Genomic DNA, 25989 nt, shown 5'->3' with positions numbered 1-25989 from the left:
CTTTTTACAGATGCTGCCCGACCTACTGACTATGGCCAGCTTCTATTTTTTTTTTGCTTTAAGTATTCTAGTATCTTAGACCCAAAATGCCACAGCGCAGTAGTAGTATTTTGAGTCATGAGCCCACAGTCGTGGCATACCTTCTGGTTTGGCACTCCAGTTTAAGTAGTGTGGGAGTGCTGCATTGTCAGAGGTGCTGAAACATTGAGAGCTGCCCTATTCTGTATGTTCAGATGAATTTACAAGTCCATGGCATTATTCAAAGAAGAACAGCAGAGTTTCCTGCTAGCTTTGCTGACATTTATTGCTTAACCAGAACTAAAACATGCAAATTCTTCATTTATTTACTTTCTGTCTGCAGCAAATTTCTATGAATTTTTTTGGCTGCCACGTTTCATACAACGGTGACTACACTTCATTGACTATAATGAGTTCTGGGGAGTTCTTGGGTCATGCAAGATGCTACGTAATTGCAAGTCTTTTGCTTTTACATTGAAATTTGTATGCAGGAGGGGGAAAAAAGTGAGTCCTGAAGTATAGGAGGTAGGGTGTCATGGTCAGGTTCCTATCAATCACGGTACAGATAAATCCTATGAAAAGCCAGCAGCTATGTCCTCTGTAACTGATGCCAAACTAATAACTGGAGAAAGTTATATTGGGTATGATGCTATTTCAGGATTTCCAGCTGATTTTCAACGCGAGGAAGAAGCATATTACTTCACTGCTCAGAAAGGTCAGCATCAATATCAGAATTTATGGTGAAAGTTTCATAGAATCTGAAAGTTGGCCCCCCACAATAGGTTTTGCTTAGACTTTTCAGTGTGTGCATAACATGGTTTCTGAAGTGAAATTATCTTTTCTCAAGCTACATACCTGCCCAACTCTGGAGATGTGAGTGTTATTCCAGGTGTTATTGTCGACTAGGATGGTTCGATTGGCCATTGCTGTGATTTGATAACCATAATCCCACCACGACATCACCTTGGCATCCTGAAAACAGACAGGCTCAATGTAACCCAGACGAGCAGTGAAGGTAAACCAGCTACTCCATTAACCCAACACCAGTTTACGTGTGGCAGCACATCATCTATAAACATCACAGTAGAAATTCAAATAGATAGACAATGATGCATAAGAAAATACCAGTTGGTCCATCCAGCAAATACCTTATTGCTTAACATAGACATTCCCCACCCCAACAAGAGGTGGTTTGAATCCCATATCAGCAAGAGAAAATAAAATCCTAGAAATTAAAGAAACAGAAATTCTATCCAGAATAAAAATAAGATCCTTTTTGTTTTCGGTGGTATGTGCTACAATAACAACCACTGTGACCATAGTTAGTTCACAGTTTTACACCATCAAACTGGCACAGATTACCAAAGTTCTTGAAGTGGCTCATAGTTCCTTGAAAGTGGAGTTGCAGGTAGATAGTGAAGAAAACGTTTGGTATGCTTTCCTTTACTGCAAGTGCATTGATTATAGGAATTGAGAGGTTATGTTGCAGGACATTCGTTAGCCTCTTTTGGAATATGGTGAGCAATTCAGGTCACCCTGACAGAGGAAGGATGTTGTGAAACTTGATTCAGAAAAGATTTACAAAGATGTTGCCAGGATTGGAGGGTTTGAGCTATGAGGACAGGCTGAATGGCTGGACCTGTTTTCCCTGGAGTGTCGGAGGCTGAGGGGTGACCTTTTAAAATCATGAGAAGCATGGACAGGGTAAATGGACAAGGTCTTTTCCCTGGGGTGGGAGAGTCCAGAACTAGCGGGCATAGATTTAGGGTGAGGGGGAAAGACATAAAAGGGACCTATGGGGAAACCTTTTCACACAGAGGATGGTGCTTGTCTGGAATGATCTGCCAGAGGAAGTGGTGGCGGATGATACAATTATAACATTTAAAAGACATCTGGATAGGTTTATGAATAGGAAGAGTTTAGCGGGATATGAGCCAAATGGTGGCAAATGGAACTAGATTACTTTAAGATATCTGGGGGGCATGGACGGGTTGGACGGATGGGGTTTGTTTCCATGCTGTATGTAACTCCATGACTCGTTTCCTGGGACAATGCACACTCATCTATGTGAAATTTATGGAGAACAGCAACCGATTCAGAATGGAAATACAAAAGAAATCAGTCATTTGGGGAGACACATTCAGACTTTCAGAATTTGAGCACAAAACACAACAATTATGATTACAGGGGAACAAAACTGATGCTGCCTGAAGCCTCTATTTGCTTGCAGGACATTAGGTACTAGCTAGTGTGGGGATCTGGAGTCACCTACTGGCCAGACCAGGTAGTACGGACAGATTCCCCTCTGGAGGATATCCAGTTTCAAATCATGCAGCTTTCATGGCATCAACGCATTAATTGGAGAATTTATTGAACTCAGGGCTTGCAATTTACCCATGGAAGAATGTATACTAATTGCATCTGGGTTTACAATCCAATCAATGTATTACACATTATTTTGTTTTAAAATTGGAGTCATTTACAACACAAAAGGTGACCATTTGGCCCACTGTGTTTAAGCTGGCTATTAAAGAACCATCCACATAATCCCCCTTAACCCCCAGGTCTTAGTCCATAGCCTTGTAGGTTACTACAAACCCAAATACCTTTTAAAAGTGAGGAGGGTTCCTGCCACTACTACTCTTTAAGGCACTGTTGGACTGTATGGCTCACTCCCTTGGCCTGAGCAGTGAGAAACTATGAAGTGCCAATCAGTGCCAAAAGAGTTCTACATCCTCACCAGTCTCTGGATAAAAATAACCCTCAAACTCCCCTCTAATCTTGGTACCCATTACTTAAATCTTCAAATAAGCAGACAAGGGGTACAGAATCAGTATTATCACAGCAAAGGTGCACTAATATTTATTCAAACTTTCCTACTTCGGAGGGTTACTGGAACACAATGGTCAACACAAATATTCTGCATCAAATATTACTGTTCAAAGATTTCAAGTGAGCAAATGCAAGCTAAGGTACTAGTTGAATTTGTAAAAGAGACTGAATTATTTCTCATTCCTGCACACAACACATATTTTACCTAAAGCACTCCTGCTGAACTCTACTTCAAGGGAGGCAGTCCAAGGGCAGTAGGCACTGACAGTCAAAGGGTGGCCACAATTCAGCAAACCTCTGCCCAGACAGAGTTCTATTGCATTTGCTTGTTCTGGAGGTCTCATCTCTCTCACAAAAGATTTCAGATTTGGGTCAAAGCATGAAACACCAAACAACTTGACCCGCTTTACTCTCTGACTGCCTATTCTGAAGCTTTTCCTGCTTCACATGGAGGTATCAGAGATGTGCTTTCTGACTGCTGCCAGTGCCTGCCTGAATCCAGTCATGTGGTATGCCCTTACCTCCGGGGTGTTGTGTCTGAGCCAGTAATAAGCTTCCCTGAAATCATCGAAGATAATCCTGCTTCCGTCCCCTCCCCGAGCAGACAGAACAATGGAGGGGGATGAATATGCCTCGCTGGTCACCCAAGTGGAATGGAAGGTGTAGGTAATTAGGAAGAAGGTCATTACGAGCACCATTCCACTCGCTACCTAAATCAGAACAAATTACAAAATGTTGTTAAGAGATTTCCATCATGTCCAAGAAGCAATGACACAAACTTCTCCAAACAAAAGTAAAATTAATCCAATTGCTGGAAATCTGAAATAAAAAAGAAAGTGTTCCAAATACTAAGATCTGGCAGTACGTGCAAGATAAAATTAATATTTCAAGTTGATGACCTTTAACCAGAATCGAAAAATGGATGCTTTATTTTGAAAGGAGGGAGTTTGGTGAAGGTGTGCAAAATAAGCACACCTTCACCAAAGGGAAGATAATGGATAGGGTGCATGATAGGAGAGATTACATATCAAAAAGGTTAAGGCAATAGAAGTGGGACAAATATTTGATGAAAAATATGTCTAGAGGTGGTGTGAAAAGCATATGTTGACACCATCTGAAAGCAAAATGAGAAAGAAACAACTGTGAAAGCAGAAACTTCTGAATCACTGTTGGATGGCCTGGCTCACTCCCTTTGTCCTGAACAATGAGAAACTATGAAGGATACCCAATAGGTGCCGAAAGCCCAGCATTGATATACTCACTGACTATTCTCAAAACTATAGACAGTTATGAGCATCCATTACTGGCAGGCTACTTGATTATAGGTGCTGTCTCAAAAATAACTATATGCATGTCCCAGAAATTAAGGCAGGATCCTGGCTGATCATTTGCTCTCTAACCTAGGAATGCAGGTGTTAATCTAAATGGACATATTGTTCCTCCGACTGAGGTCTCGGATTGTAGCCAAGACGATTTGGGCTGCATCCATTCTGATGAGCGCAGAGCGTTGGACGTGATCTGTTTGGACTTCAGTAAGGCATTCGACAAGGTTCCCCATGGGAGACTGGTGGGATGTTATCAGGGTTGAAGGATTTGAGCTCTAAGGGAGAGGCTGAATAGGCTGGGGCTGTTATCCCTATAGTGTTGGCGGCTGAGGGGTGACTTTATAGAGTTTTATAAAATCATGAAGGGAATGGATAGACAAAGTCTTTTCCCTGGGGTGGGGGAGTCCAGAACTCGAGGGCATAGGTTTTGGGTGAGAGGAGAAAAGTATAAAAGAGATCTAAGGGGCAACTTTTTCATGCAGAGGGTGGTGTCTGTATGGGCATATGAATAGGAAGGGTTTAGAGGGATATGGGTCGGGTGCTGGCAGGTGGGACTAGATTAGGTTAAGATATCTGGTTGGCATGGACAAGTTGGACTGAGGGGACTGCTTCTGTGCTGTATATCTCAATGAGTCTATGACCTGGGTTCAAGTCCCACCTGCCCCAGAAGTGTGTAATAACATCTCTGAATAGGTTGATTAGAAATTACAAAAAACAATATCAGAGGGAGCACAAAAGAAAATTGTTTTAGCCATCTTCTCTGCTGGAAAAGGTCACTTCAAGACAACTTTGAATCTCTGTGCCCTTGAAGAATTTCATGCAATGAATCATAGAGGGTGCGTGACACTTCAATAACAAAGCTGCACAAGTATTCGCTTAAAAACATTGATGGCAATAATTAGTGGCAACTAAATAGAATACTCAGTCCGTTCTCTTATCATACATTTAAACAGTGGGCGCAACTTGGATCTGGAGAACAGCAGCCACATCAATAGATACGGAACTAGAGACGTACAGCAGGTCAGATAGCATCACAGGAGCAGGAAAGTTAACGTTTCGAGCTGAGACCCTTCATCAAGACTAGGGAAGGGAGCACAGAAATAAATGGAGGGGAAGGGTAGGTGTGAGATGGTGATAGGTAGATGCAGGTAAGGGGCAATCGTGATTGGTTCATGGGGAGGGGTGGAGCAGACAGGTGAATGGGAAGGTGGACAGGTAGGTCAGGTCAGGGAGGGAGGAGACAGAGGGCTGGATATGGGATGAGGCTGGGGTGGGGGCAATTTTGGAGCTGGTTAACTTTACATGGAGGATGTTTGGCTGTAAGCTCCTGAGGCGGAATATAAGGTGCTGCTCCTCCAGTTTGTATTCGACCTCTTTTTGACAGCAGGGACTGCTCAGGATGGACATTCGCCAGGGGAGTGGGTCAGAGAGTTGAAATGGATGGCAACTGGAAGGTCGTGTTGATTGATGCATGTAGAGTGCAGGTGATCTGCAAACCGGTCTCCAAATCTGCGTTTGACCTCTCTGATATAGAGGTGACCACATCGGGAGCAATGGATGCAATAGACCAGATTGGAAGACATGCAGATGAAACTCAGCCAGACCTGGAAGGATTGTTTTGGGCCTTGGATGGAGGTGAGAGGGGATGTGTGGGGGCAGGATTTGCACTTCTTGAGGTTACGCCTCTTGCAAACCCCATCCCTCTATTTATTTGTGCTCCCTTCCCCATCCTCAGTCCTGATGAAGGGTCTCAGCCTTAAACGTTGACTTTCCTGCCCTCTGATGCTATCTGACCTGCTGGGCTTCTCCAGTTCCACATCTATGACTCAGGCGTCCAGCATCTACAGTCCTTACTGTCTCTTCGCAGCCACTTCAATGCACTTGTATATGGTTAAATGCTGCTCTGGGGTTCAAACTACTAAAAATAGATACAAACATTGACAGGCTGCGTTTACAATTACATTTTAATAATTTACTCCCATTTCTTCTAGTTTTCAAACACTGGCACAGTGTCAAGGTCAGATTTAATGTTCATCCCTCATTACCATGGAGATGGTGGCGAGTCTCCTGCATGAATCTCTGCTGACATTGTCATGCACATGCCCCTCAATGCTCTGAGGTAGGGAACTCCAATACAAATGAAGGATTGCCAACCGAACCAAGAAAGGATGGTGTGCTTTAGAAGTGATAGCGTTCACATAACATCGCTGTCCTTGGTGTTCATGGTCTAGTTGTCACAAGGGAAGGAGCTATTGTTGAAGTTATCATAATAAGTTGCTGCAGTGCTCCCTTTCGTTTGCACATGCTGCAATCACAATTTACCAATGATTGGGGCGAATAACAGGCTCATTGCTTTGCTCTGGGTAGTGTTAACTCGAGTGTTGAAAAGACTGAAATAGGCACACAATCTTCCACCCAAATTTTAATTGCAGATTAAATACTACCAATCAGTGCATGTGTTATCAGAGTCATGATGACACTGTGCCCAGGCACTGTGCACAGGGTACTGGGTGTGAAACTGGAGTAAGTTTCTTGATTTAACCAGGTCACAACCAATCAAACAAGACTATAACAATGATGTACTCAAACTTGCAGTCTAGCCTTTCAGGTTCTGCTGCTTCACTCCCTCATCTCCAAATCCTCTCAGAGGGACAACGTCTGGGTTGCAGGTTGCTGTTATGCATTATGCTTTCCTGGAACCCTGGTTATTAATCCATAGGTATCTGTAAATTTGTTAATAAGGCAGTCTCCCACTCCTATAAGTGGCCTGGATGATTCTAGAGTCTAGGCACTGACAGCACTGCAGTACTACACTTTAACAGCCAAGCTTGAAAGGAGCAAGCTGACTGAGAAAGGGGAATTTTCACCACATTGGATATCCAATGATTAACCTGATCAGTATGTTCCAGTACACATAATTATCACAACATGGTAGATTAATTTTATCTGCTACAGCTTGCTGCCTTGCTCAGATGGTAATTCTTCATTTCTAGGCCTAGACAGCAATGAACATAGACCACCACCACCACGGGTCATTCCATCCTCACCCACGGTCCAATCTACCCCTGTCTGCAGCTCCTGGCAGTGCAGCCTGTTGCCATCCTTCTGTTAAGTCCACATCCCCAGTCGGTAGCATTGGATGGAGATCAGAAGTGAAAAACCTAGCTGATTTTCTCTGTCTTGTCAATGTTATTTGCAATGTCCCATCTGATGTCAGCTGAGATTTTTTGTTTTAATAAATATTTTTATTCGAAATCTTTTTAAATATTTTACAAAACATTTATATACAAAAAAACGTACCAAAATACAGAAAGATAGAGGCACTACAACAATGTCATATCACGATACTATTAATAATGAGCTACCAACTATTCTACTGGAACATTATCTACTTAAACTACAACAAATTAAGTAAAAGTTAAATTAAACTGAATTCAAATTAACATAATTATATCTCACTACTTTATTCTATTTTATTCATCACATCTCCACTCAGGCTCCCAAGCCTGGGAGCACCATCTACAGTAGCCGTATTCTTTTCCCCCAGCCTCCCCTCCCAGGGCCTCACGGGCGTCCAGACGGATTCCCACAGCTATTCCACGGCCCTGATTAATATTGCTGATAAGTCTGCGTCAATTTAATTTAGAAAGGGCCACCATGTCTTGTAAAACTGCTCCATTTTGTCGTGGGAGTGTTGGGGGAGATGCTCCGTCACAAGCCTACGCCACCCCAAAAGACCTGGTAGTTTTTCCGACATCCAATTCACTAGAATGTTCTTCCTCACACAGAGGGGGCAAATCTGGCAAGCCCAGAAGAAATACCGGATCCAATTTAACTTCGATCTCCACAGTGTCCTTCAACTCCCTTATTATAGCACTCCAGTATCTCTGGATCTTACAACTGGACCAGTAGCAGTGTGAGAGTTCTTATACTAATTTTACATTTGGGACATCCTGGAGACACTCCTCTCTTGAACTTTGCTTGCCTCTCTGGCACCATATCTGCTCTGTGTAAAATCTTCAATTGCATGGCCTGCGCTCTGTTACATACTGAAATTCTCCTTACATTTCCCATGGATCTTCCCATACCTCCAATGAGATATCCTCTCCTAGCTCTCGATTCCATGTCTTACAGAGTCCCTCCACGTCCCCTAAGGCACTTTCTTTCTGTAAATGATACAAAGTACTAACTGAAGGAGCGTCCTTACACCCGGAGCACTCTTTTCTCCACGTCTGACTTGTAAAGCTGAGCCAGGTGTGTGGTCTTCCCCTGTATATAATCCCTTATCTGAAAGTACTGGAAAAGGTCCCTATTAACAATTCATATTTCTGACTTAGTTGGCTAAATGACATCAAGACCTCCCCCTCGAATAAATCTTCCAAACAAGCGGTTCCCTTATTCTCCCATGCCGTAAAGCCAGAGTCCATTGCCCCAGGTTGAAATCCTTGGACTCCCACCAACGGCGTAAATGGCGAGGTCATAAGCCAATTGCCCTCCTCTTGCCTCATTATCCTCCAGGCTTTCACCATATTTAAAACGACTGGACTCTTACACTGCTCGGTCATGGATTTCATCTTATCCATAAATAATAGATTAACTAGGGGACATCTCGACTGAGAGGCTTCAACATCAAGCCATACCGACTCAGAATACGTCACCGACAATATGCGAACAGGGTGCTTATTCGATATTTCTTCAAGTCCAGAAGATCCACCCTGAAAAGGCTGCAATTTGGTAAATTTAATTAGGGGGCATCTGTGACACCAAATAAAAGAACCTAGCCAACCATTGAGTCTCCGTAATACTCGTCTGGGTAGCAACAACTGGAGCATTTTCATGGGGTACAACAGGTGAGGACAAACATTAATTTTAATCAAGGTTATTCGGCCTAACCATGATAACGGTAACCCCTCCCACTGCTGCAAATCCTATTTTATCTTCTCCAATTGTTGTACATAGTTAGCTTTATACAGCTGGTGGAAGACAGGGGCAATAAAAATTCCCAAATACAAAGAGACCCTTTGATGAGCATCTAAATGGGAACTGCATTCCATCCTTCAGATCAGGCACCTCCACTAGACCCCCCACCAGCTCAGCTTCTGATTTTGTAAAGTTGATGCTGTCGCCTGAAAAACTCCAAATAAATTAATTGTTTGAATCAATTGAGGTATAGACTCCTCAGATTGGCCAAGAACAAAAGGACCATCATCAACATATAGGGTGATCTTATGCTCCCCCATCTTCACCCCTAGCGCCACTACTTCAGGCTCCCTCCTGATAGCCTTGGCTAATGGCTCAATTGCCAAGGTAAATAACAGCGGTGATAGAGGACACACCTGTTGACTACCTGTTCCAATACTAAAGTTATCTTAGTGCTGTTTGTGATTACTGCCACCTTGGGATCATTATGTAACACTGCCACCCATCTGGCAAAGGGTCCCCCCAGACCAAAGTGCTGTAGGACCCCAAACAAGTACAGCCGTTCCATCCAGTCAAATGCCTTTTCTGCATCTAGAGACCACCAAACCTGGGATCAATCTTTGCTGGCATACCTGCACAATGTTCAGTCCCCTCCTGATATTGTTGGAGGAGTTACGGCCCTTGACAAAACCAGTCTTCTTTTATAATATAGGGCAACATCTTTTCCAACCTCAGGGCTACCATCTTGAATAGAACTTTAAAATTTAGATTCAACAGTGAAATTGGTCTGTATGAAGCACATTCTTTGGGGTCTTTCCCCTTCTTTAAAATGAGGAAGATATTAGGTTCCCTAAGAGAGGGTGGCAGACAATCCTGTGCATATGAATAGCTATACACCCCCAAACGTAGCTCCACCAACACATTTATGAATTCCTTATAGAATTCACTTGGGAATCCATTTGACCCCGGTGCTTTGCCACCCTGGAGATGCTTTACTGCTTCCTGCACTTTCTGTACCATCGTAGGCACATTCAACAGGGAAACCTGCTCCGTGTTTATACTGGGGAGGTCTAGGTTCTCAAGAAAGCACTGCATTCTCGCTGCACCATGTTTGTCTCCCTCTGATTGATATAACTCTGCGAAGTTTTCCCTAAATCTAACATTGATCTTCTTCAACTCACGGGTAGCCGTGCCAGTCTTCTCTCTAACAGACATAATAGATTGGGAAACATTTTTCTTTCTAGCTAGAAATCTACCTGGCTTATCTCCAAATTCAAACAGCCTTTGTTTAGCGAAGGAGACCTTTTTTTTTGCCACCTGTGTATGCAATGAGTCGAGTGCTGCCTGAAGGGCCGTGACCCACTGCAGCTTGACCAAAGAGGGCCTATTATAATATACTTCCTCCGCTATCTGCAGCCAGGCCTCCAGCATCCATTGCTGCTCCTCCCTCTGCCTCCTTCGTTGAGTACGAAATAATCAGGCCTCGTAAATATGCCTTAGTGGCCTCCCAAGAAATTGCTGGATTACTGGCCATACCAGAGTTGATATCCCAGAAGGCCCTGAAATCTCTTGTGATATACTCAATGAATTTGCTATCCTTTAACAGGAATGGTTCCATGCACCAGTGCCATGTATCCATTCCACCACCCTTGATTTCAACATCTAAATACACTGGTGCATGGTCTGAGACAGCTATCTTCCCAATTTTGCATGCCAATGTTCTGCCCAAACAATCCAATGGCAAAAAAAAAATGTTAATTCGCATATGGCACTTGCGTAGGTTGGAACAGAAAGTCTCTTCCATTAGGTGAAGATGCTTCCACACATCCCAGCCCCTCAGACATGTCCATCAACTGCTTAGATTGTATGGGGTGTCAACCCCTTGACACCCTGTCAACTTCGGGATCTATTAGGTCGGTGATTAAAATTCCCTCCTTTGATTGTGTGGCGCATGATGCGCCAGGGAACAATACACATTCAAGACGCCATACTCTTCTCCATGTATTAGAGCTTTAAGAATGATGAACCATCCATGTTCGTCCTTAATTTGCTCAGTTACCTGGAAAGGGAGGTTCCTTCTTACCAGTATAGCCACTCTTCTACTCTTAGAGCTAAAGGAGGAGAAGATTACCCTGTCATAAACCCCCTGCTGCAGTTTCAGATGCTCCTTATCAGTTGGATGCGTCTCTTGCAGTAGGGCGATGTCCACCCTTTCCTTCCTAAGGCTTGACAACACCTTTCTTTTAATGGGGGAATGGCTCCCTTTTATATTCCAGGTGCACCACCTGAACGAATCACTAGCCATGGTCATCCAGTGCAGCCCGTGGTTTCCCCAAGAGGAGGGAGCTTACCTGAGGTGCGACGAGCGACAAAGACATTAACTCTATAAAGTCTAAAAACTACTTCAATAAAAACTACTACAACTAAAAAAACTAATCACTACATTTAACTGAAGCAAACACCCAAATGACTCTCAATTCACTAGAGATCTCCTATCTTGCCCACGGAGGGGCACGCATCCCAATCCTTTCTACCATCCCAACTCCCTCTAGATGAGGCCCTGCCCTAGCCCCAGGCAATTCAAAATGGATGGCCATTCCCCCCCAACCACCACCATGCACATCTTAACCACAGGTATAGCCACCCCCAACTCAAAAACAAAAGAACAGCAGTTTAAAAAAAAGCCCCAGATAATACCCAATCGACCGATATCGGAAATAATTCTGGTTTTACATCAAGGAAGTACGTATAAGGCCGATAAGCACAAAAGAATGAGAGAGGAGGAGGAGGAAAAGGGCAAAAAAATCCATACCATAGTCCTTAACAATGTCCCTTCACCACCCCCCCAATTTGTCACACCATAATCATAGCAGCTCCAGATGTTCAGGAAGTTCATATTAGCAGTTTTCCCCCAAGAGGTGGTTGATGAGGGGAGGGGTAAAGGTCCACCTTGCCAGGGGGTATGGCACAGAGCCCAGCACAGCAGACCACTCAGACTGCCACCATCTTGAGTCTCAGCTGAGATCTGTTAACTCAGTATACCCATGAGTATGCCTTGCTAGTATGGCAATACTGTCACCCATTTAGTAACATAGTGAGTGTAGTAAATTATTCATCCCAAAGGGTGATAAAACTGAGGAAGGATTGATCATACCTCATTCTTAATTGGATAAGTGGAGTCCTGCTGCTTTTTTAATTTCTTATCAGGACGGCTGATATCCAAATTCTTGATGTAAGTCGATAGCACCTGAGAAACACCAATTCCTGAGAGAATGCACATCACTGGGGCCAGGACCAGCATAAGCCGAACCTGTGGAGACAACAGAAGTGTGCAAATTTAAAATAAATAACAAAAGTCGAATCTAGCCAATACATTCTCCCAGAATACTTGCCCATGGGTCTGAATCCAGGGTTGTTATGACGAGGATGCAGTGTGGAATGTACATGACACAGCGTGACAGTGGGAATGGGTAGACTGAAGGCACAGATGCAGCAACATGAGTAGTGAGAGCAAGAAACATTTGGCATGAAGACAGTTACTTTTTTCCATATCCATCCACAGTTTACAGAATAAACCAAAACATCCAGAATTGTTTGACATTTCTGCATTAGGATAACATGAAGGCTCCAATCTTGTTGGGACTGATTTGTGATATTATGAGCACAATATCTCAAAGTAGCTCCATTGGGTCAAGTGGACATTGTCTACAGTGGCAACTCTAAGTGCATCTGCATTCCAAAACGTTGCCTTATTTGCTGGTGAGTTATGGCTCCTGCTATTTTCAAAAGGATCCCTAAAGGGGACAAACCGTCAATCTGATTAGAGGGATCGTATTGAAAGAGAGAAGTCGCTTGCTGTGCAAGTAAATCACGAGTCTTATAGGAACATCAAACAAAATCCTGGGGAGACACTGGCTTTGCTTTCAAGAAAGAGGGGAAGGCCAAAATGGTATTGTTCTAAACTCTGCTGCACTGTGAAATATTCTTTAAATATACTTGAGACACCTGAATTCAGCTCTCTGCAAAATCTTATAATGGTAAGTAGTGCTGCAATTTGGAAAGGAAATGCAGGTCAGAGAATAATCAGACATTGCAACCAAATATAAACACCTGCTATAGTTTCTTTTGGCTCGTTAGGATGTTAGGCATAGCAGTTCAAGTCCCAGGGTCTGGTGAGGCAAGTTCAAAAGACTGGTTGCTTGCCTGTACTGTTCTATGAATCACTGTTACAGAGGGAAGAGGGAGAATAGCTCAATCACTGTTATGGGGGGGGAAAGAGGGAGAACAGCAGTGAAGAATTGCACAGGATACCAGACATACTCCTAATCTGGAAACCATAGTATGAGTTTTGTTTTGTCTTCTTCCCCTTCTCTACGAAAATGAAAGGCTTTGCATGGAACATCAGACTACAAATTTAGGGTCACTGTAGTGCAGAATTTGACCCCACAAATTATCATTTTCAAAGAAGCTCACGCCAAAGTTTATTTTAACATGCAAAATTATCAAATGTTTACAATACACACAAACCATCAGGGATTTGCAATCTCATTAGAGTTAAAAAAAACCAGAAACAATTGGGAAAACAAGAACCTCAGAGAATAATACATGGCTGTGAAGGATTGCTGTGTTTAGGCAACACATTGACCAACATACTACAGCAGTAGTAAAGTTCTAAAATCATAACTGCTATGTATGAATCTAATGCAGTACACAGGGTGATAATATTAATCCATTACTTCAGACTGCTTTGTAAGCAGCAACACTAACTACCAGTAAAATGTTGTACAGGTTCATAGCACTTTTCCTGACATTTCAACCTGTTTATTTTTTGGCAGAAGTATTTAATTTGAGGTTCAGATGTCTTGTTCATAGTCAAACACAACCAAGGAATTCCACTGGCAATACTGTGCGCGGGTCAGAATAATTCTTACCATCACAGCTGAGAAGTACATACTGGTGACACCATACATGATGATAAAAATCCTGGCATCTGACAGGTTATTGAAGCAATAGTACAAACCAACTGCAGGAAGAAAACAGAAATAACTACTGCAGTCAGATACAAATGTGGCTATTAAATATTTGCAAAAGTCCCAGTTTCACTAAAAAAAAGCAAAAAAACACAAATTCCATCTTCCATGATTTCAGAATGACCAGAAATGCATCACAGCCATTAAAATGATCAGATGCCTGGACTAACAATCTATTGTATATGAGGCCAAATCTCACCATGATATATTGAGAATCTTAAAAAAAGCTCTGGAAATTTTTTAAAAATACACCTGTTAAACAGGCTCCTGTGATGCTGTCCTAAAATCCAACTGACAATACAACTGACAAATCTCAAGGACAGAAACCTTCCAACCTCAGCCAACACGTGACACCATCTTTCACTTGCATTTGACCCGTAGGCAACTGAAATGGGCACAATGGGTCACTCAGTTGTATTACACCTCCTCTAAATCACCATCACTAAATCTCCCATTATCAACATCTTGGTGATTACCATTGAGCAGACTCCGAATTGGTCTACATCACATAAATACTGTGGATAAAAGAAGTCAAAGGCTAGGAATTCTGTAGTGAGTAACTCAGATCTAATGTGATTACAACAGTCAAGAGAAAATAGTTTCCACCCAGAGGCTGGTGGGTGGAATGTAGTTGGGGAAGAAACCTTCAACTCCTTTAAATGGAACTTGGATCCACACCCAAAATGCTGTAACTTGCAAGCCTATACACCAGGTCCTGGAAGGTCAAATTAAAATAGGCCGCTAGTTTATTCAGCTGGCTCAGATACCATGGGTTGAATGGTGTCTTTCTTTGCTGCAACCAATATATGGTTCTACATAGACATTCCCAATGCCTGTCCTTTATCTACAAGATACAACTCAGGAGTGTGATGCAGAACACTCCCCTTGCATGGATGAGTGCAATGTAACAAGACTCAAGAAGCTTGAGACCATCCCAAGAAAAAGCAGCCTACTTGGCCACCTTCAACATTCACCACCTTCAATATTTACTTCTTTCATTACTGACACACACTTGCAGCAGTGTGTACCATCTACAAGATGTACTGCAGTAATTCACAATGACTTTCCATGAGGATGTTCTAAACCCCCAACTATATTACCTTGAAGGACAAGGGGAGTAGATGATGGGAACACCATCACCCAGCAAGTTCCTCTGCAAGAAACACACACCATCCTGACTTGGAACTATATTGCCACTCATTCACTGTAGCTGGATCAAAATCCTGGAATTCCATTACTGTACTGAGAATGTAACTAAACCCTAAGGATTACGGAAGAGGGCAGATCAGTACCAGCTTCCCCAGGGCAATAAGTGGTTGTCTAGGGCAATGCTGACTTCTCATGAACATATTAAAAAAAATGCTATATAAATTATACATTTTAATCTGAGATTGATGGAATTTTATTATCCTAAGGCTTTTAAAAATATGGGGCAGAGATGGCAGATCAGCCTTTTTTTTCATGATAGCAACAAGAGTAGGCCACTTCGCCCCTCAGGTCTGTTCCACATTTCAATGAACCCATGTGTAGCATTTCCCATAGACAACTACATGCAACATACAAAGATGCAGTATTTTCAATGTAGAAAATTGACAAAAACTGCAGAGATTCAAGGTATCACCACCACCTCCTTGGAGTGATATCGATGCTCTTAAAGTATTCCACATAAACCTTTTGTTTAAAAGAACTTTTACAATTAGGTCTTTTGACAGCTCATGGAAGATTTTGTACAGATTGTTGTATGAATGCACATCTCATGCAGATAGAGGGGATACATAGGCTACTTTCACACACCCTTATAAACATGAGTACCTGGAAACATGAAGACAAGGAGTTGCAAGTCAAAGTAATATGATGACCAAGTGGTGGGCTGATGTTCAGAGACCGAGGCAATGATGGGAATGTTGTTCTTTGCATAAGAAGGATCTAACAATGAGTAGAAGCGCCCAGTCCATGGGGAAATCTTGCCTGTAATTAAACCAACATACCTAATTACATTCAGGAAAAAAAGGACATTAGCTGATACAATCTGCGAATTCATTGCGAGTACAATATAAAACAATTTTGAGTCTTTGTGACAGAGGTCTGAATCAGGATGGAAGGTTATTGAAGCAAATGCTAATCAACCCTAAAAGGCAGTAACTATAAGCAGACCTCACCATAGATATACAAGTTAACTTGGAAAAGACAAGTGCAGGAAAAACTTCAATTTCAACCTATGAAAGCAACACAAGATTATAACTTCAAACAAAATGTTAACTATAATTGATCATCACTTTAGAAGGGGAGTTCTGAAAGGGTAGTGGTAACAAGAGCATTGCAATCACAAACAGTTATGGACCCTGATGATGGAGGGGCCTTGGGCTATTTATGGCCAGACATGCTAGGACAGCCATTTCCATCTATCTTGCAAATAAACAGTATTCTTTGCTTTTCACGGTGAAGTGAACAGCATACAAATACAGGAAGGAATATTAGGAAAACTATTTAATCCATCAGGAATAGGGAGAACACAAGTACAGGAATTTCAGTAAGGAAAACTGGGAATATTTACATAATTTTCAGGAAATAGTTAAATCAAAATCAGTGTTAGAAGCTTGGAAATTTTACATAACATGCAGCATGAACAGCTTATGATCACAGTAGTGATCTGCCAAATTAAAAAGATTGTCCTTCAGGGAGGAAAAAAATCTGCCATCCATACTTGGTGTGGCTTACATTGCAATTCCAGACTCATCAAGTGATTGACTCCTAACTAACCTCAAACTGGCCATTCAAACAAGCTATTCATTTGAAGGTGATTCACTACTGATTCGATGTGGAGGTCGAACCCCTCCATTAATTAAAACCAAACACCCAGAGAAGCTGTTAAAATATGAATGATTTACAGAGAACTCCTAATTTGCAATATTTAAAGAAAAATAACACTTTATTTTCCTAACTCTAATTGTGAACACTAAACAAAAACTATTCACAAGTCCAAGCATCCTTTTCTTAACTATTTACCACCTGACCCCGAACTTTATAAAAATGCTGTTCCAATAACATAATTATTAAATTTACATTAAATTAATCTCAAGTCCACACACTGTCTTCAATCTTCTAACTGCTGATCTAGGTGAAAGTGAGGACTGCAGATGCTGGAGATCAGAGTCAAGATTAGAGTGGTGCTGGAAAAGCACAGCAGGTCAGACAGCATCCGAAGAGCAGGAAATCTACCTGCTGATCTCCCTGGTTGTCTTCTTTCTTTTTACTGCGAGCATGTTTTACGTGAAAGATACCTTTTTTGATAGAGTGTGTCTTCTAATTTCTTTGAGAGCAAAACATTAAATGGGCAGTTAGCTGTCTGGATCTATGGCAGTTGCTCTGCTGCTCTGTCTTAATTGCTCTCTGACCAAGTTTTCAAAATGCCCTGGTTTTATACCCTCCAACATTGTTCCCTGTCAGTGGTCTGATGTTGTCAAAACAATCAATTCAAATTCAATTTGGTTGTTATATCCTAAGCATAATTGAAAGTAATTGGTTAAATCTGAATTGTCAACAACCAAAACTCAGGTCTCAATTTAACAGCCATTTGTTATATGTATCTATTTTGGAACAGCCCGTCGCCCAGCTGTTCCCTTTGGGCAGCTGAGCCTGCATTTTCAGTTTACTTCAAAATTCAGAAAAACACTTTCTATTTTAAAGTGAACACATGTGCTTTCGACTTCGTAATACTATCTCTTGCTAAAGGGCAATAAATGCTGATCTAGTCAGTGACACTTGTATCCTAAGATCTGAATTTTTAAAATATTTGATTATTGCTGATCTCTCACACATCTCTTTTCTCTGGTATCAGACAGCACACCTGCTGCTGCTAAAATGGAGGAGTAGGTGGACCACTCCTCTGGGAAAGATTCAGGAAGATGTATTTAGAGAATGACAGGGGTTCAGGCTGTAATGAAAGGAAATAAGGAAGAGGTAGATATAATAAAATGGGCAATAACATTGTACCTGTGAGCATCAGCACTGCTCCTGCAGACAGGACCACTAACCCCACCAGAGAGATGACACTCTTGAAAAGAATCTCAAACTGTTGTGGATTCAACTTGCTGCGTAGGTAATCAACAAATGCATGGATTTGGCACAGACCAAAAACACCCAAGGCAGCCATATGCTCTGAAGACTGGACAGGCTGAGGGGAGAAAGAAACCAGGGAATTAATAAGTTTTCACTATAATACCCCGAGAGAAACTGCACATGGGGTACAAAGTACTATCTAACCAGGACTATTTTCAGACTGGTACAAGCAATGACAAATTAAATGAAATGGTTCAAAGAACTTCTTAATTCATGTACCAGGAGTCACTTTACTTGAGTGTTGAAAAGGTAAATGATAAAGCACAGTGAATGCAAAGTTACTTGACTCTAAACTGCTTTGTAAGTTATTCAAGGATTCAGATATGGAGCCACTGTCTCTGCTGCCTACTAAAGTGGGCAGTCAGATTTGAAATTTTAAATTTCAAATTTCAAAATAGTACACACAAAAATAGGTTTGTCTGGTGGAACAAACTGCACAAAAAAGTCTCAATATTTTCCCCACACAAAGGGGAGTGGAAATATGGAATTAGCTTCTTCAGGAAGGACTCGACAGAACTATAACGCAGATCAGTTGTTATGATTAAATGATAGACAGGATAAAGCAACTGAATTGCCAATATCTGATTCTGTCTATAGCTGAACTTGAACTAATAGGTTTAAGGAGGAGAATTGTATGATCTAGGTAGTATGTCAGCAGACTGGACATTATATCCTTCGCCCACAATTTACGACAAGTTCAAAGAAAGGTCCTCCATTTGGATCTGGCTTGGACTAACATTTGACCCTAGTTGTTGACATCTGGAGAGACACGTGGAAATGCAGCATGCCTCAGCACCTGCAGAGGAAGAAAGGGCACCAGAGAAAGGAAATAGTTTTACAGACCTGGAATCCCACAAAGGAGATCTGCATTGAGAGTATGGTTCCAAGGCTGTACACTGTGCAGTATGCAACATAGATCCGGTGGGAAAATCTGCCAGTTAGCATTAGGATGAGCACATGAAGTGGAATCAGATTAATCAAAAATACGTAACCACCCCATGATGAAACCTGAAAGAGGTAAAACCCACCAAGATGAGAAATACAATAGGGATAAAATTAAACAGGTATCAACATACTTAAGAATACCAGGATACATTAATATTAATCTATTTAAATTAGTCGATATACATAACATGCTGTCAGAGAAGCCATAGCGAGTTGCTGCAGTGTATCTTGGACATAATACACATGTATTGATGTGGAGGGAGTGCACTTCAAAATGGAGAACATGGTACCAATCAACCATTCAATGCACATAAAAAACACAAACCAGCATATCCCATTGTAAAGGATGGAAGCTTTAATCTAAGATTGTTCACTGTATCACATCCCCATGACACTGTACTCCTTTGGCTATAAATTCTGTGAGCATGATCTTAACCTCCACAACCACCTGAAGGAGGAGTGGTGCTCCGAAAGCTAGTGCTTCCAAATAAACCTGTTGGACTATAACCTGGAATTGTGTGATTTTTAACTTGCTCCATATACAAGTTATTAACTTTGATTATAAACAGCTGAGGTCCAACCATTAATCCTTGCAGTATTCTGTCAGTTACAAAAATGTCAAACCACAAAGGATCTACTACTGTTTTCTATCCATTAACAAAATCTCAATCCATGCTAATACACTACCCCCCCCCCAACCCCGATCTTCAGCCCTAACGAGTGTGGCACCTTAGGAAATATGCTTTTCAAAATCCAAATACACTACATAACTAGTAAACTAACCTGATAGTCACAACTTCGAAAGTGAAACTGTTTAATAGATTAATGAGCTTGTCATTTTCATAAATCCTCTGTTGACAGATAATTGTAAAATGATTTGGCAACATTCCCTGTTCACAAAAACCCAATAACAGCGAGTATATAATCTTCCCCATGACTGATCTCAGGTTATAGGCCTACAGCTCATTTCCTTTCTTGTATAGTAGAGTTATGTTTGCTATCTTCCAATTATGGGAATGGTTCCAAACTGTAGGGAATTCTTGAAGATCAAAACCAATGCACCAACCATAGCTTAACCACTACCTTTTAAACCCAAGGATGCTGATCATTACATTGAGGAGGCTTGTCTACTTTATGGCCTAATAATTTCTCTTGCATTATTTATTTACTGAAAATAATGTCCCTAAATTCCTCATTTCCGCAAGGTCTTTAGTTCTTTTTTTTTCTTAAAATTTTCCTTTTGCAATGAAGAGGGATAAAGTTGTCATCAGCAATAATTTGCTAACCGTATGACTATTCATTTAGAAAATTCTGTGATACAGATAAAAGTTTTTTTTAAAAAATGTCTGCTACTTCCCGATTCACCATTATAATTTCACCTGTTCTCTAACAGATCCGCATTTAATTTCACAAACTACTTCCTTTTTAAATACTTACAGAAGGCTTTACAATCTGTTCTATCTTTTCAATATTCAGGTCGACAAGTTTTATTTTGATTTTTCCATGATTCCCTCATAATTTTTAGTTATTGTAGAGAATGCATATTTGCTGCAAATTAAGAATTTGTTAAATATTCACCTTTACCTATCATAATTTTTCATAGCTTGACCAACTGTCATTCATTTATAGCTTGCTTTATTCACATTTATGACCACAGTTTTGAACTTTTAAGTTCAATTTAAAATTTTACAATGTGACCATTATTCCCTTTACAACTAAGTGACCCTTTTTCACCGCACAATGTCAAACATTAAAATAAGTTCCTTGAAATGTTGATTTTTTAAATAAACAATTACCTTATTTGCACGCCATAAACTCATCACTAACAGTAATACCACATGCTACTTTCCATATTCTGTGTGAAAATTGAAGTTTCCTATGACTACTATATCATCCTTGTTATATGCAGTTCCAATTCCTGAATTATACTTTGGAATGTGTACTTACCATGTAGAAGTAGGCCAGTGCACACATAGCAGACCAGTAGATGGAGCCAGTCTTTACAGATTTAATCCACAAGTAGTATGTCAGCAACATGCAGAATATAGCAATACCTGCAGCGATACACAATAAGCATTATAAAAAGGCAGCAATGCTGTCAATATACAATGTAGGAGATCACTTCAATCTACCATGTTGTCAACCAATGCTGCCATTCTCCTTCAGCGAGATGTCAGTTCCAGGTCACATCTCAGATTTAACTTGCAAAAGGCATGGGATTCTAGTGATCTGGAAAGGAAACCTCTGGCTGCTCATGAAAGCACTTCTACACCAATCTGAGAACACAAAGTCCAGGTTACCATTTCAGCCCAGAATTATAATGCGTTGTCCTTTGATTGAAGATGTTAAACTAAAGTAACAGTCACCTGAAATAAAAACAAACTCCTCAGTTTTCCCAGCAATTTAAGCTCTAAGCAAGGGTCACTGGACCTGAACCTCTGCTTTCTCTCCACAGACGCTGCTAGATCTGCTGAGTTTTCCCAAAAATTTCTGTTTCTGACTTACAGCATCCACAGTGTTTTTTTGGCTATGATTACCTATTATAGCAATTCAAACTCCCAAATCATTTGGTAAAGAGCAGCAGTGAGTTCTCTAAATGCTCAAGCTAAATTTACTACCTCAAATATCACCAAAACTAAAAATCAGAATGAATGGTAATTCATCTTCTACCTTTCTGAAACTGCTCTCAAATCCCAAAAGGATTTGGTGCACTTATCTACAGAACTGAGACTGGTCTCCACTGAACCTACAGCTAGAGTGTGAATGCAGCCTGTACCTTGAAGCAGTGACCCAATTTATCATAGCAGCAAAACAAAGTGCCGGTGGGAGGATGTCTCACCCCAACTTGGAGTCAAGATTGGGCTTTTAAATAAGTAATGGGTTTAGTGTCCTTACAAGTGAAAACAACCTTTCACAATGATTAATTATGTAATTTAAGAGTCTTCAAACAGAAGCTAATGCATTCAAATACAATTATTTATCAAATTTTAAACAACAAATCAGTGTATAGAGGCTTTGATTATTAAAATATCTTAAGGCATCTAACAGGATTATTCTCGATCAAAAATGCAATCAGTTATAGCAGATAGCCAGATTGGTTAAGTTGCAAGAAGATATACAGGAGACTATAGCTGACAGAGCACTGAGGTCTTAGAGGTCCATAAGTATCTTAGAGATGGGGAGCTGCAAGGCCACAAGAGATTTGAAAACAAGGATGAGAATTTTGAAAATGAGATATTCCCTGTCAGGGAGCCAAAAGGGGCTCATGAGGTGATGACTGAATGGGACTCAGTGTGATATGGATACTGCCCTGGTTTTGGATGAGTTCAGGTCTATAAAGGTTAGCTCATGGGAGGTCTAGCTGGAGAAAATTGGAATACTCAAATGTAGAGGTAACAAAGATATGGATGAGTGCTTCCACAGCAGATGAGCAGAGGGACAAAGTCGGGCTATATTATGGAGATGAAAGTAACGGTCTTGGTAATCACTTACATTGCAATCATTAAGAAACAAGACCTTGTGTCAGAACTGAAATTAAGAGCTATCACAATTATGCATGTCATTATTAGGAACTTAAGAATACCATTCTGCATTTAAGAAATTATTGAAGCAATAGAAAATTAATCAAACCAATTAATCCAACACAAAAGATGCTTGGGCTGGATACTCACCTTCATTATCGTAGGAACCAGCTACAGACCGAGAGATATAACCAGGGACCACAGCAATCATGGCAGCAGCTAACAAGCCAGCACCAGCATCCTGAAACACAAACAACAGTGTGGACAGGGAATTACGTTATAAAAAATGCCACATGTTCAAGATCTGAAATGAAAAGAAAATGTTTTAAATTCAAATCACAAAATGCTTTATGGGCAACGACAGGGTTTCAACTTGCTCATTGGATTGATTTTATTTCCAGTTATACTAATGGGGGTACATCAAGCATCATTCATGGAATATTGCTGAAGATCAGTTCTGGTCACTTCACTATAGGAAGGATGAGAAAGCTTTATTGAAGATGCAGCAGAGGTTTACCAGGATGCTGCCTGGACTGGAAGGCATGTGTTATGAAGAAAGGTTGGGGGAGCTAGAGCTTTTCTCATTGGAGCAAAGAACGATAAGAGGTGGCCTGATAAAGGTGTACAAGATGATGAGAGGCATAGAGAGAGTGAATATTCAGAGACTTTCTCCCATGGTGGAAATGGCTATCATGATGGGGCATAATTTTAAGGTGATTGAAGGAAGATGTTGAGGAGATGTCAGAGGTAGGTTCTTTACACAGAGAGTGGTCGGTGCGTGGAATGCACTGCCAGCAGTGGTAGTAGAGTCAGACACATTAGGGACATTAAAGTGACTCTTGGGTAGGCTCATGAAAGATTGTACAATGAAGGGTAGCTAGGTTAGTCTGATCTTAGAGGAGGATAAAAGGTCAGCACAACATCGAAAGCAGAAGGGCCTGTACTGCTCTACATTCTATTTCACCACCAAACACAACTCATTATGTTTATGGCCTATGTGATAGTTACTGCCCAAATTTAATTACAGCTCTGATACAAAAGATTGTATCATTGCTGGGGATTTAGTAAGTAACCTCCTTGAGTTGGGTCTTTAAAGACTTGTCTACAGATACCAGTAGCACCAAAGGCAAATGCAAGTGATCACTCCAGCAATTCTACTGACCACTAGCAACACAACTTACCACCTAGAAAGAAATATTATGTAATTTGAATAAGCCAGCATGATAAAACAGAGAAAAACAGTTTGCAAATGAGTTATCTGTCAAAACTGACAAAGGATCATAAACCATAAACTTCAACTTGGTTTCTCTCCCTACAAGTGCTGCCTAACCTGAGCATTTCTAGCATTTTGTTTTTATTTCAGGTTTGTTACATAGGCATGAGATCTTGCACCTGTAAAATCTTTCCCCGAAAAAAAATGGTCTGCAGTGAACTTCATTGCTTCACTGATGAAACAGTTGATATTACTAACATTACAGTTACAAAAACTGTTCTGAGGCAGTCTGAACAGCTCCCTAGGTTCACATACCCTGGTTTACAGGGATCACAGTTCACTTCCTACCTTCAGTTCCTTTGTTAAGTGATAAGTGACAATGGTGGTGAAAGATGAGAAGAGTGGAGCCAGAAACACACAGACATTCCTGATGTCAACAGCGATGTGGAAGAAATGCAGCACATGGTAGAGAGCAGCAGAAGTTATCATGAGACCTGGAAATCAATAAAGTAATGCTGCAGGTTATTCTTAAAAAAATAGAATATATCTGCACTAACATGCTTGGGCACTACTGCATATCCATTTGAAATTAATGACAAGATTAGATTCCCTACAGTGTGAAAACAGGACCTTCGGCCCACCAAGCCCACACTGACCCTCCAAAGAGCAATCCACCCAGACCCATTCCCCTACACTTATCCCTGGCACCTAACACTACGGGCAATTTAGCATGGCCAATTCACCTGACCTGCACATCCTTATCTGTGGGAGGAAACCGGAGCACCCAGAGGAAACCCACGCAGACACGGGAAAAATGTGCAAACTCCACACAGACAGTTGCCCGGGGCGGGAATTGAACCCGGGTCCCTGGCGCTGTGAGGCAGCAGTGCTAACCACTGAGCCACCCTTACAGTGCTGCAAAAGTTCCCAGTGAGCAAATGGAATATAAAGACAACAAAACGCATAAAAAGATGTGGTTTCTTTCCTAGCTGATTGCAGACTACCCTGAATAAATCATTATACATTGAATATGTTAATATAGCAATAAGATGGAGGAATTATTTCATCAAAATAACCAATTTCTTGGACTCTCATAACCTGGAAATTAGCTCCTATCTACATCTTGCAATGTAAATTATTTTATGCCCAACTGAAGTGTCAGGTTCAGGCCCTGTATTATTATGTTCAATCACTTGAGTCTTCATAACAAACTTGAATATTACAGTAACAAAGCTATTCAGAACGTTATATTGTTACAGTGTCATCAAAATAAATAAAAGTTATTTCATAAGTTTTCTTCTGTTCTTCTGCTCCCCTCTACTTCCATCCTGCTCTCGTTTCCCAGTCTCTTTCACTGCTTCACTGGCTGAGGTTGCCATTAGGTCCCACCTTTTCCACCTCGTTCCTCACCTGAGGCATGGTGACCTCCAGGTTAAATCACCACCAGTCATATCTCTCTCTCTCTAATGAAAGTGCAGTCCTATTGCCGTCTTCAACTATGGAGACATGATTTACTAATCTATCATTTTAATTCCTGTTCTAAACCTTCTGAGGAAAAACAAACAAATTAATCTCATTTTCTTTTTTCTTCAGCTTCCAACTGGGTCCTGAAAGCAAGATTGATAATTAAGTTTTAACAATACGTTTAAAACACTTGCAATGATCATTGTAAATTTAAAGATTGACAGGATTGTTTCAAAATTTTTGGGCAACTTAAGAGTCAGTTTTAAAACTCCAAGTCAGGTGATGCCTCAAGGTAAGCCTCTAATCCTTACATGGTAATACAGCCACAGCACTCAAATGGGGGTTGATAGATGTATCAAAAACTAAATGTCTACACTGATACATTAGATAACAAGTCAGCTGTTGAAACTACACTGACCTGGGTAGATTGTTCCTCCAATAATCCTGCCTAGCGGATACCAGGCTCGATCATCAAACCAGTTATGGAATTTGTAGAACCCTTCTTCAGTGAGGAAGCGAGTGGTCCGGTAATTGAAGTACCTAAAGATATTTCAAGGTACCAGTTGGAGGAGAACAAGGTAAGTTCCTTGATTAAATACTAC

The 25989-nt window shown here is 41.0% G+C and overlaps 1 protein-coding gene across 2 annotated transcripts in view; it reads right to left on the bottom strand.

Moving 5' to 3' along the window:
• Nucleotides 1–25989, bottom strand: part of stt3a (STT3 oligosaccharyltransferase complex catalytic subunit A) — a 44279-nt gene that overhangs the window by 6211 nt on the left and 12079 nt on the right. For both annotated transcript variants that reach the window (XM_043676875.2, XM_043676874.2), the window contains 11 exons: nt 25806–25927; nt 24272–24417; nt 22861–22951; nt 21137–21243; nt 19088–19252; nt 18119–18299; nt 15938–16093; nt 14027–14118; nt 12250–12405; nt 3372–3560; nt 874–990 (listed from right to left, as the gene is read on the bottom strand). In XM_043676875.2, coding sequence (XP_043532810.1) covers nt 874–990; nt 3372–3560; nt 12250–12405; nt 14027–14118; nt 15938–16093; nt 18119–18299; nt 19088–19252; nt 21137–21243; nt 22861–22951; nt 24272–24417; nt 25806–25927 — 1522 coding nt within the window. The remainder of the gene's footprint in view (nt 1–873; nt 991–3371; nt 3561–12249; nt 12406–14026; nt 14119–15937; nt 16094–18118; nt 18300–19087; nt 19253–21136; nt 21244–22860; nt 22952–24271; nt 24418–25805; nt 25928–25989) is intronic.

This window comes from Chiloscyllium plagiosum, unplaced genomic scaffold (genome assembly GCF_037043375.1).
Source record: "Chiloscyllium plagiosum isolate Xiang-an unplaced genomic scaffold, Cpla_swu_hap1 HiC_scaffold_29, whole genome shotgun sequence".
Taxonomy (NCBI): Eukaryota; Metazoa; Chordata; class Chondrichthyes; order Orectolobiformes; family Hemiscylliidae; genus Chiloscyllium; species Chiloscyllium plagiosum.
The sequence above is the reverse complement of the archived record's forward strand: the minus strand, read 5'-3'. Positions and strand labels throughout refer to the sequence as shown.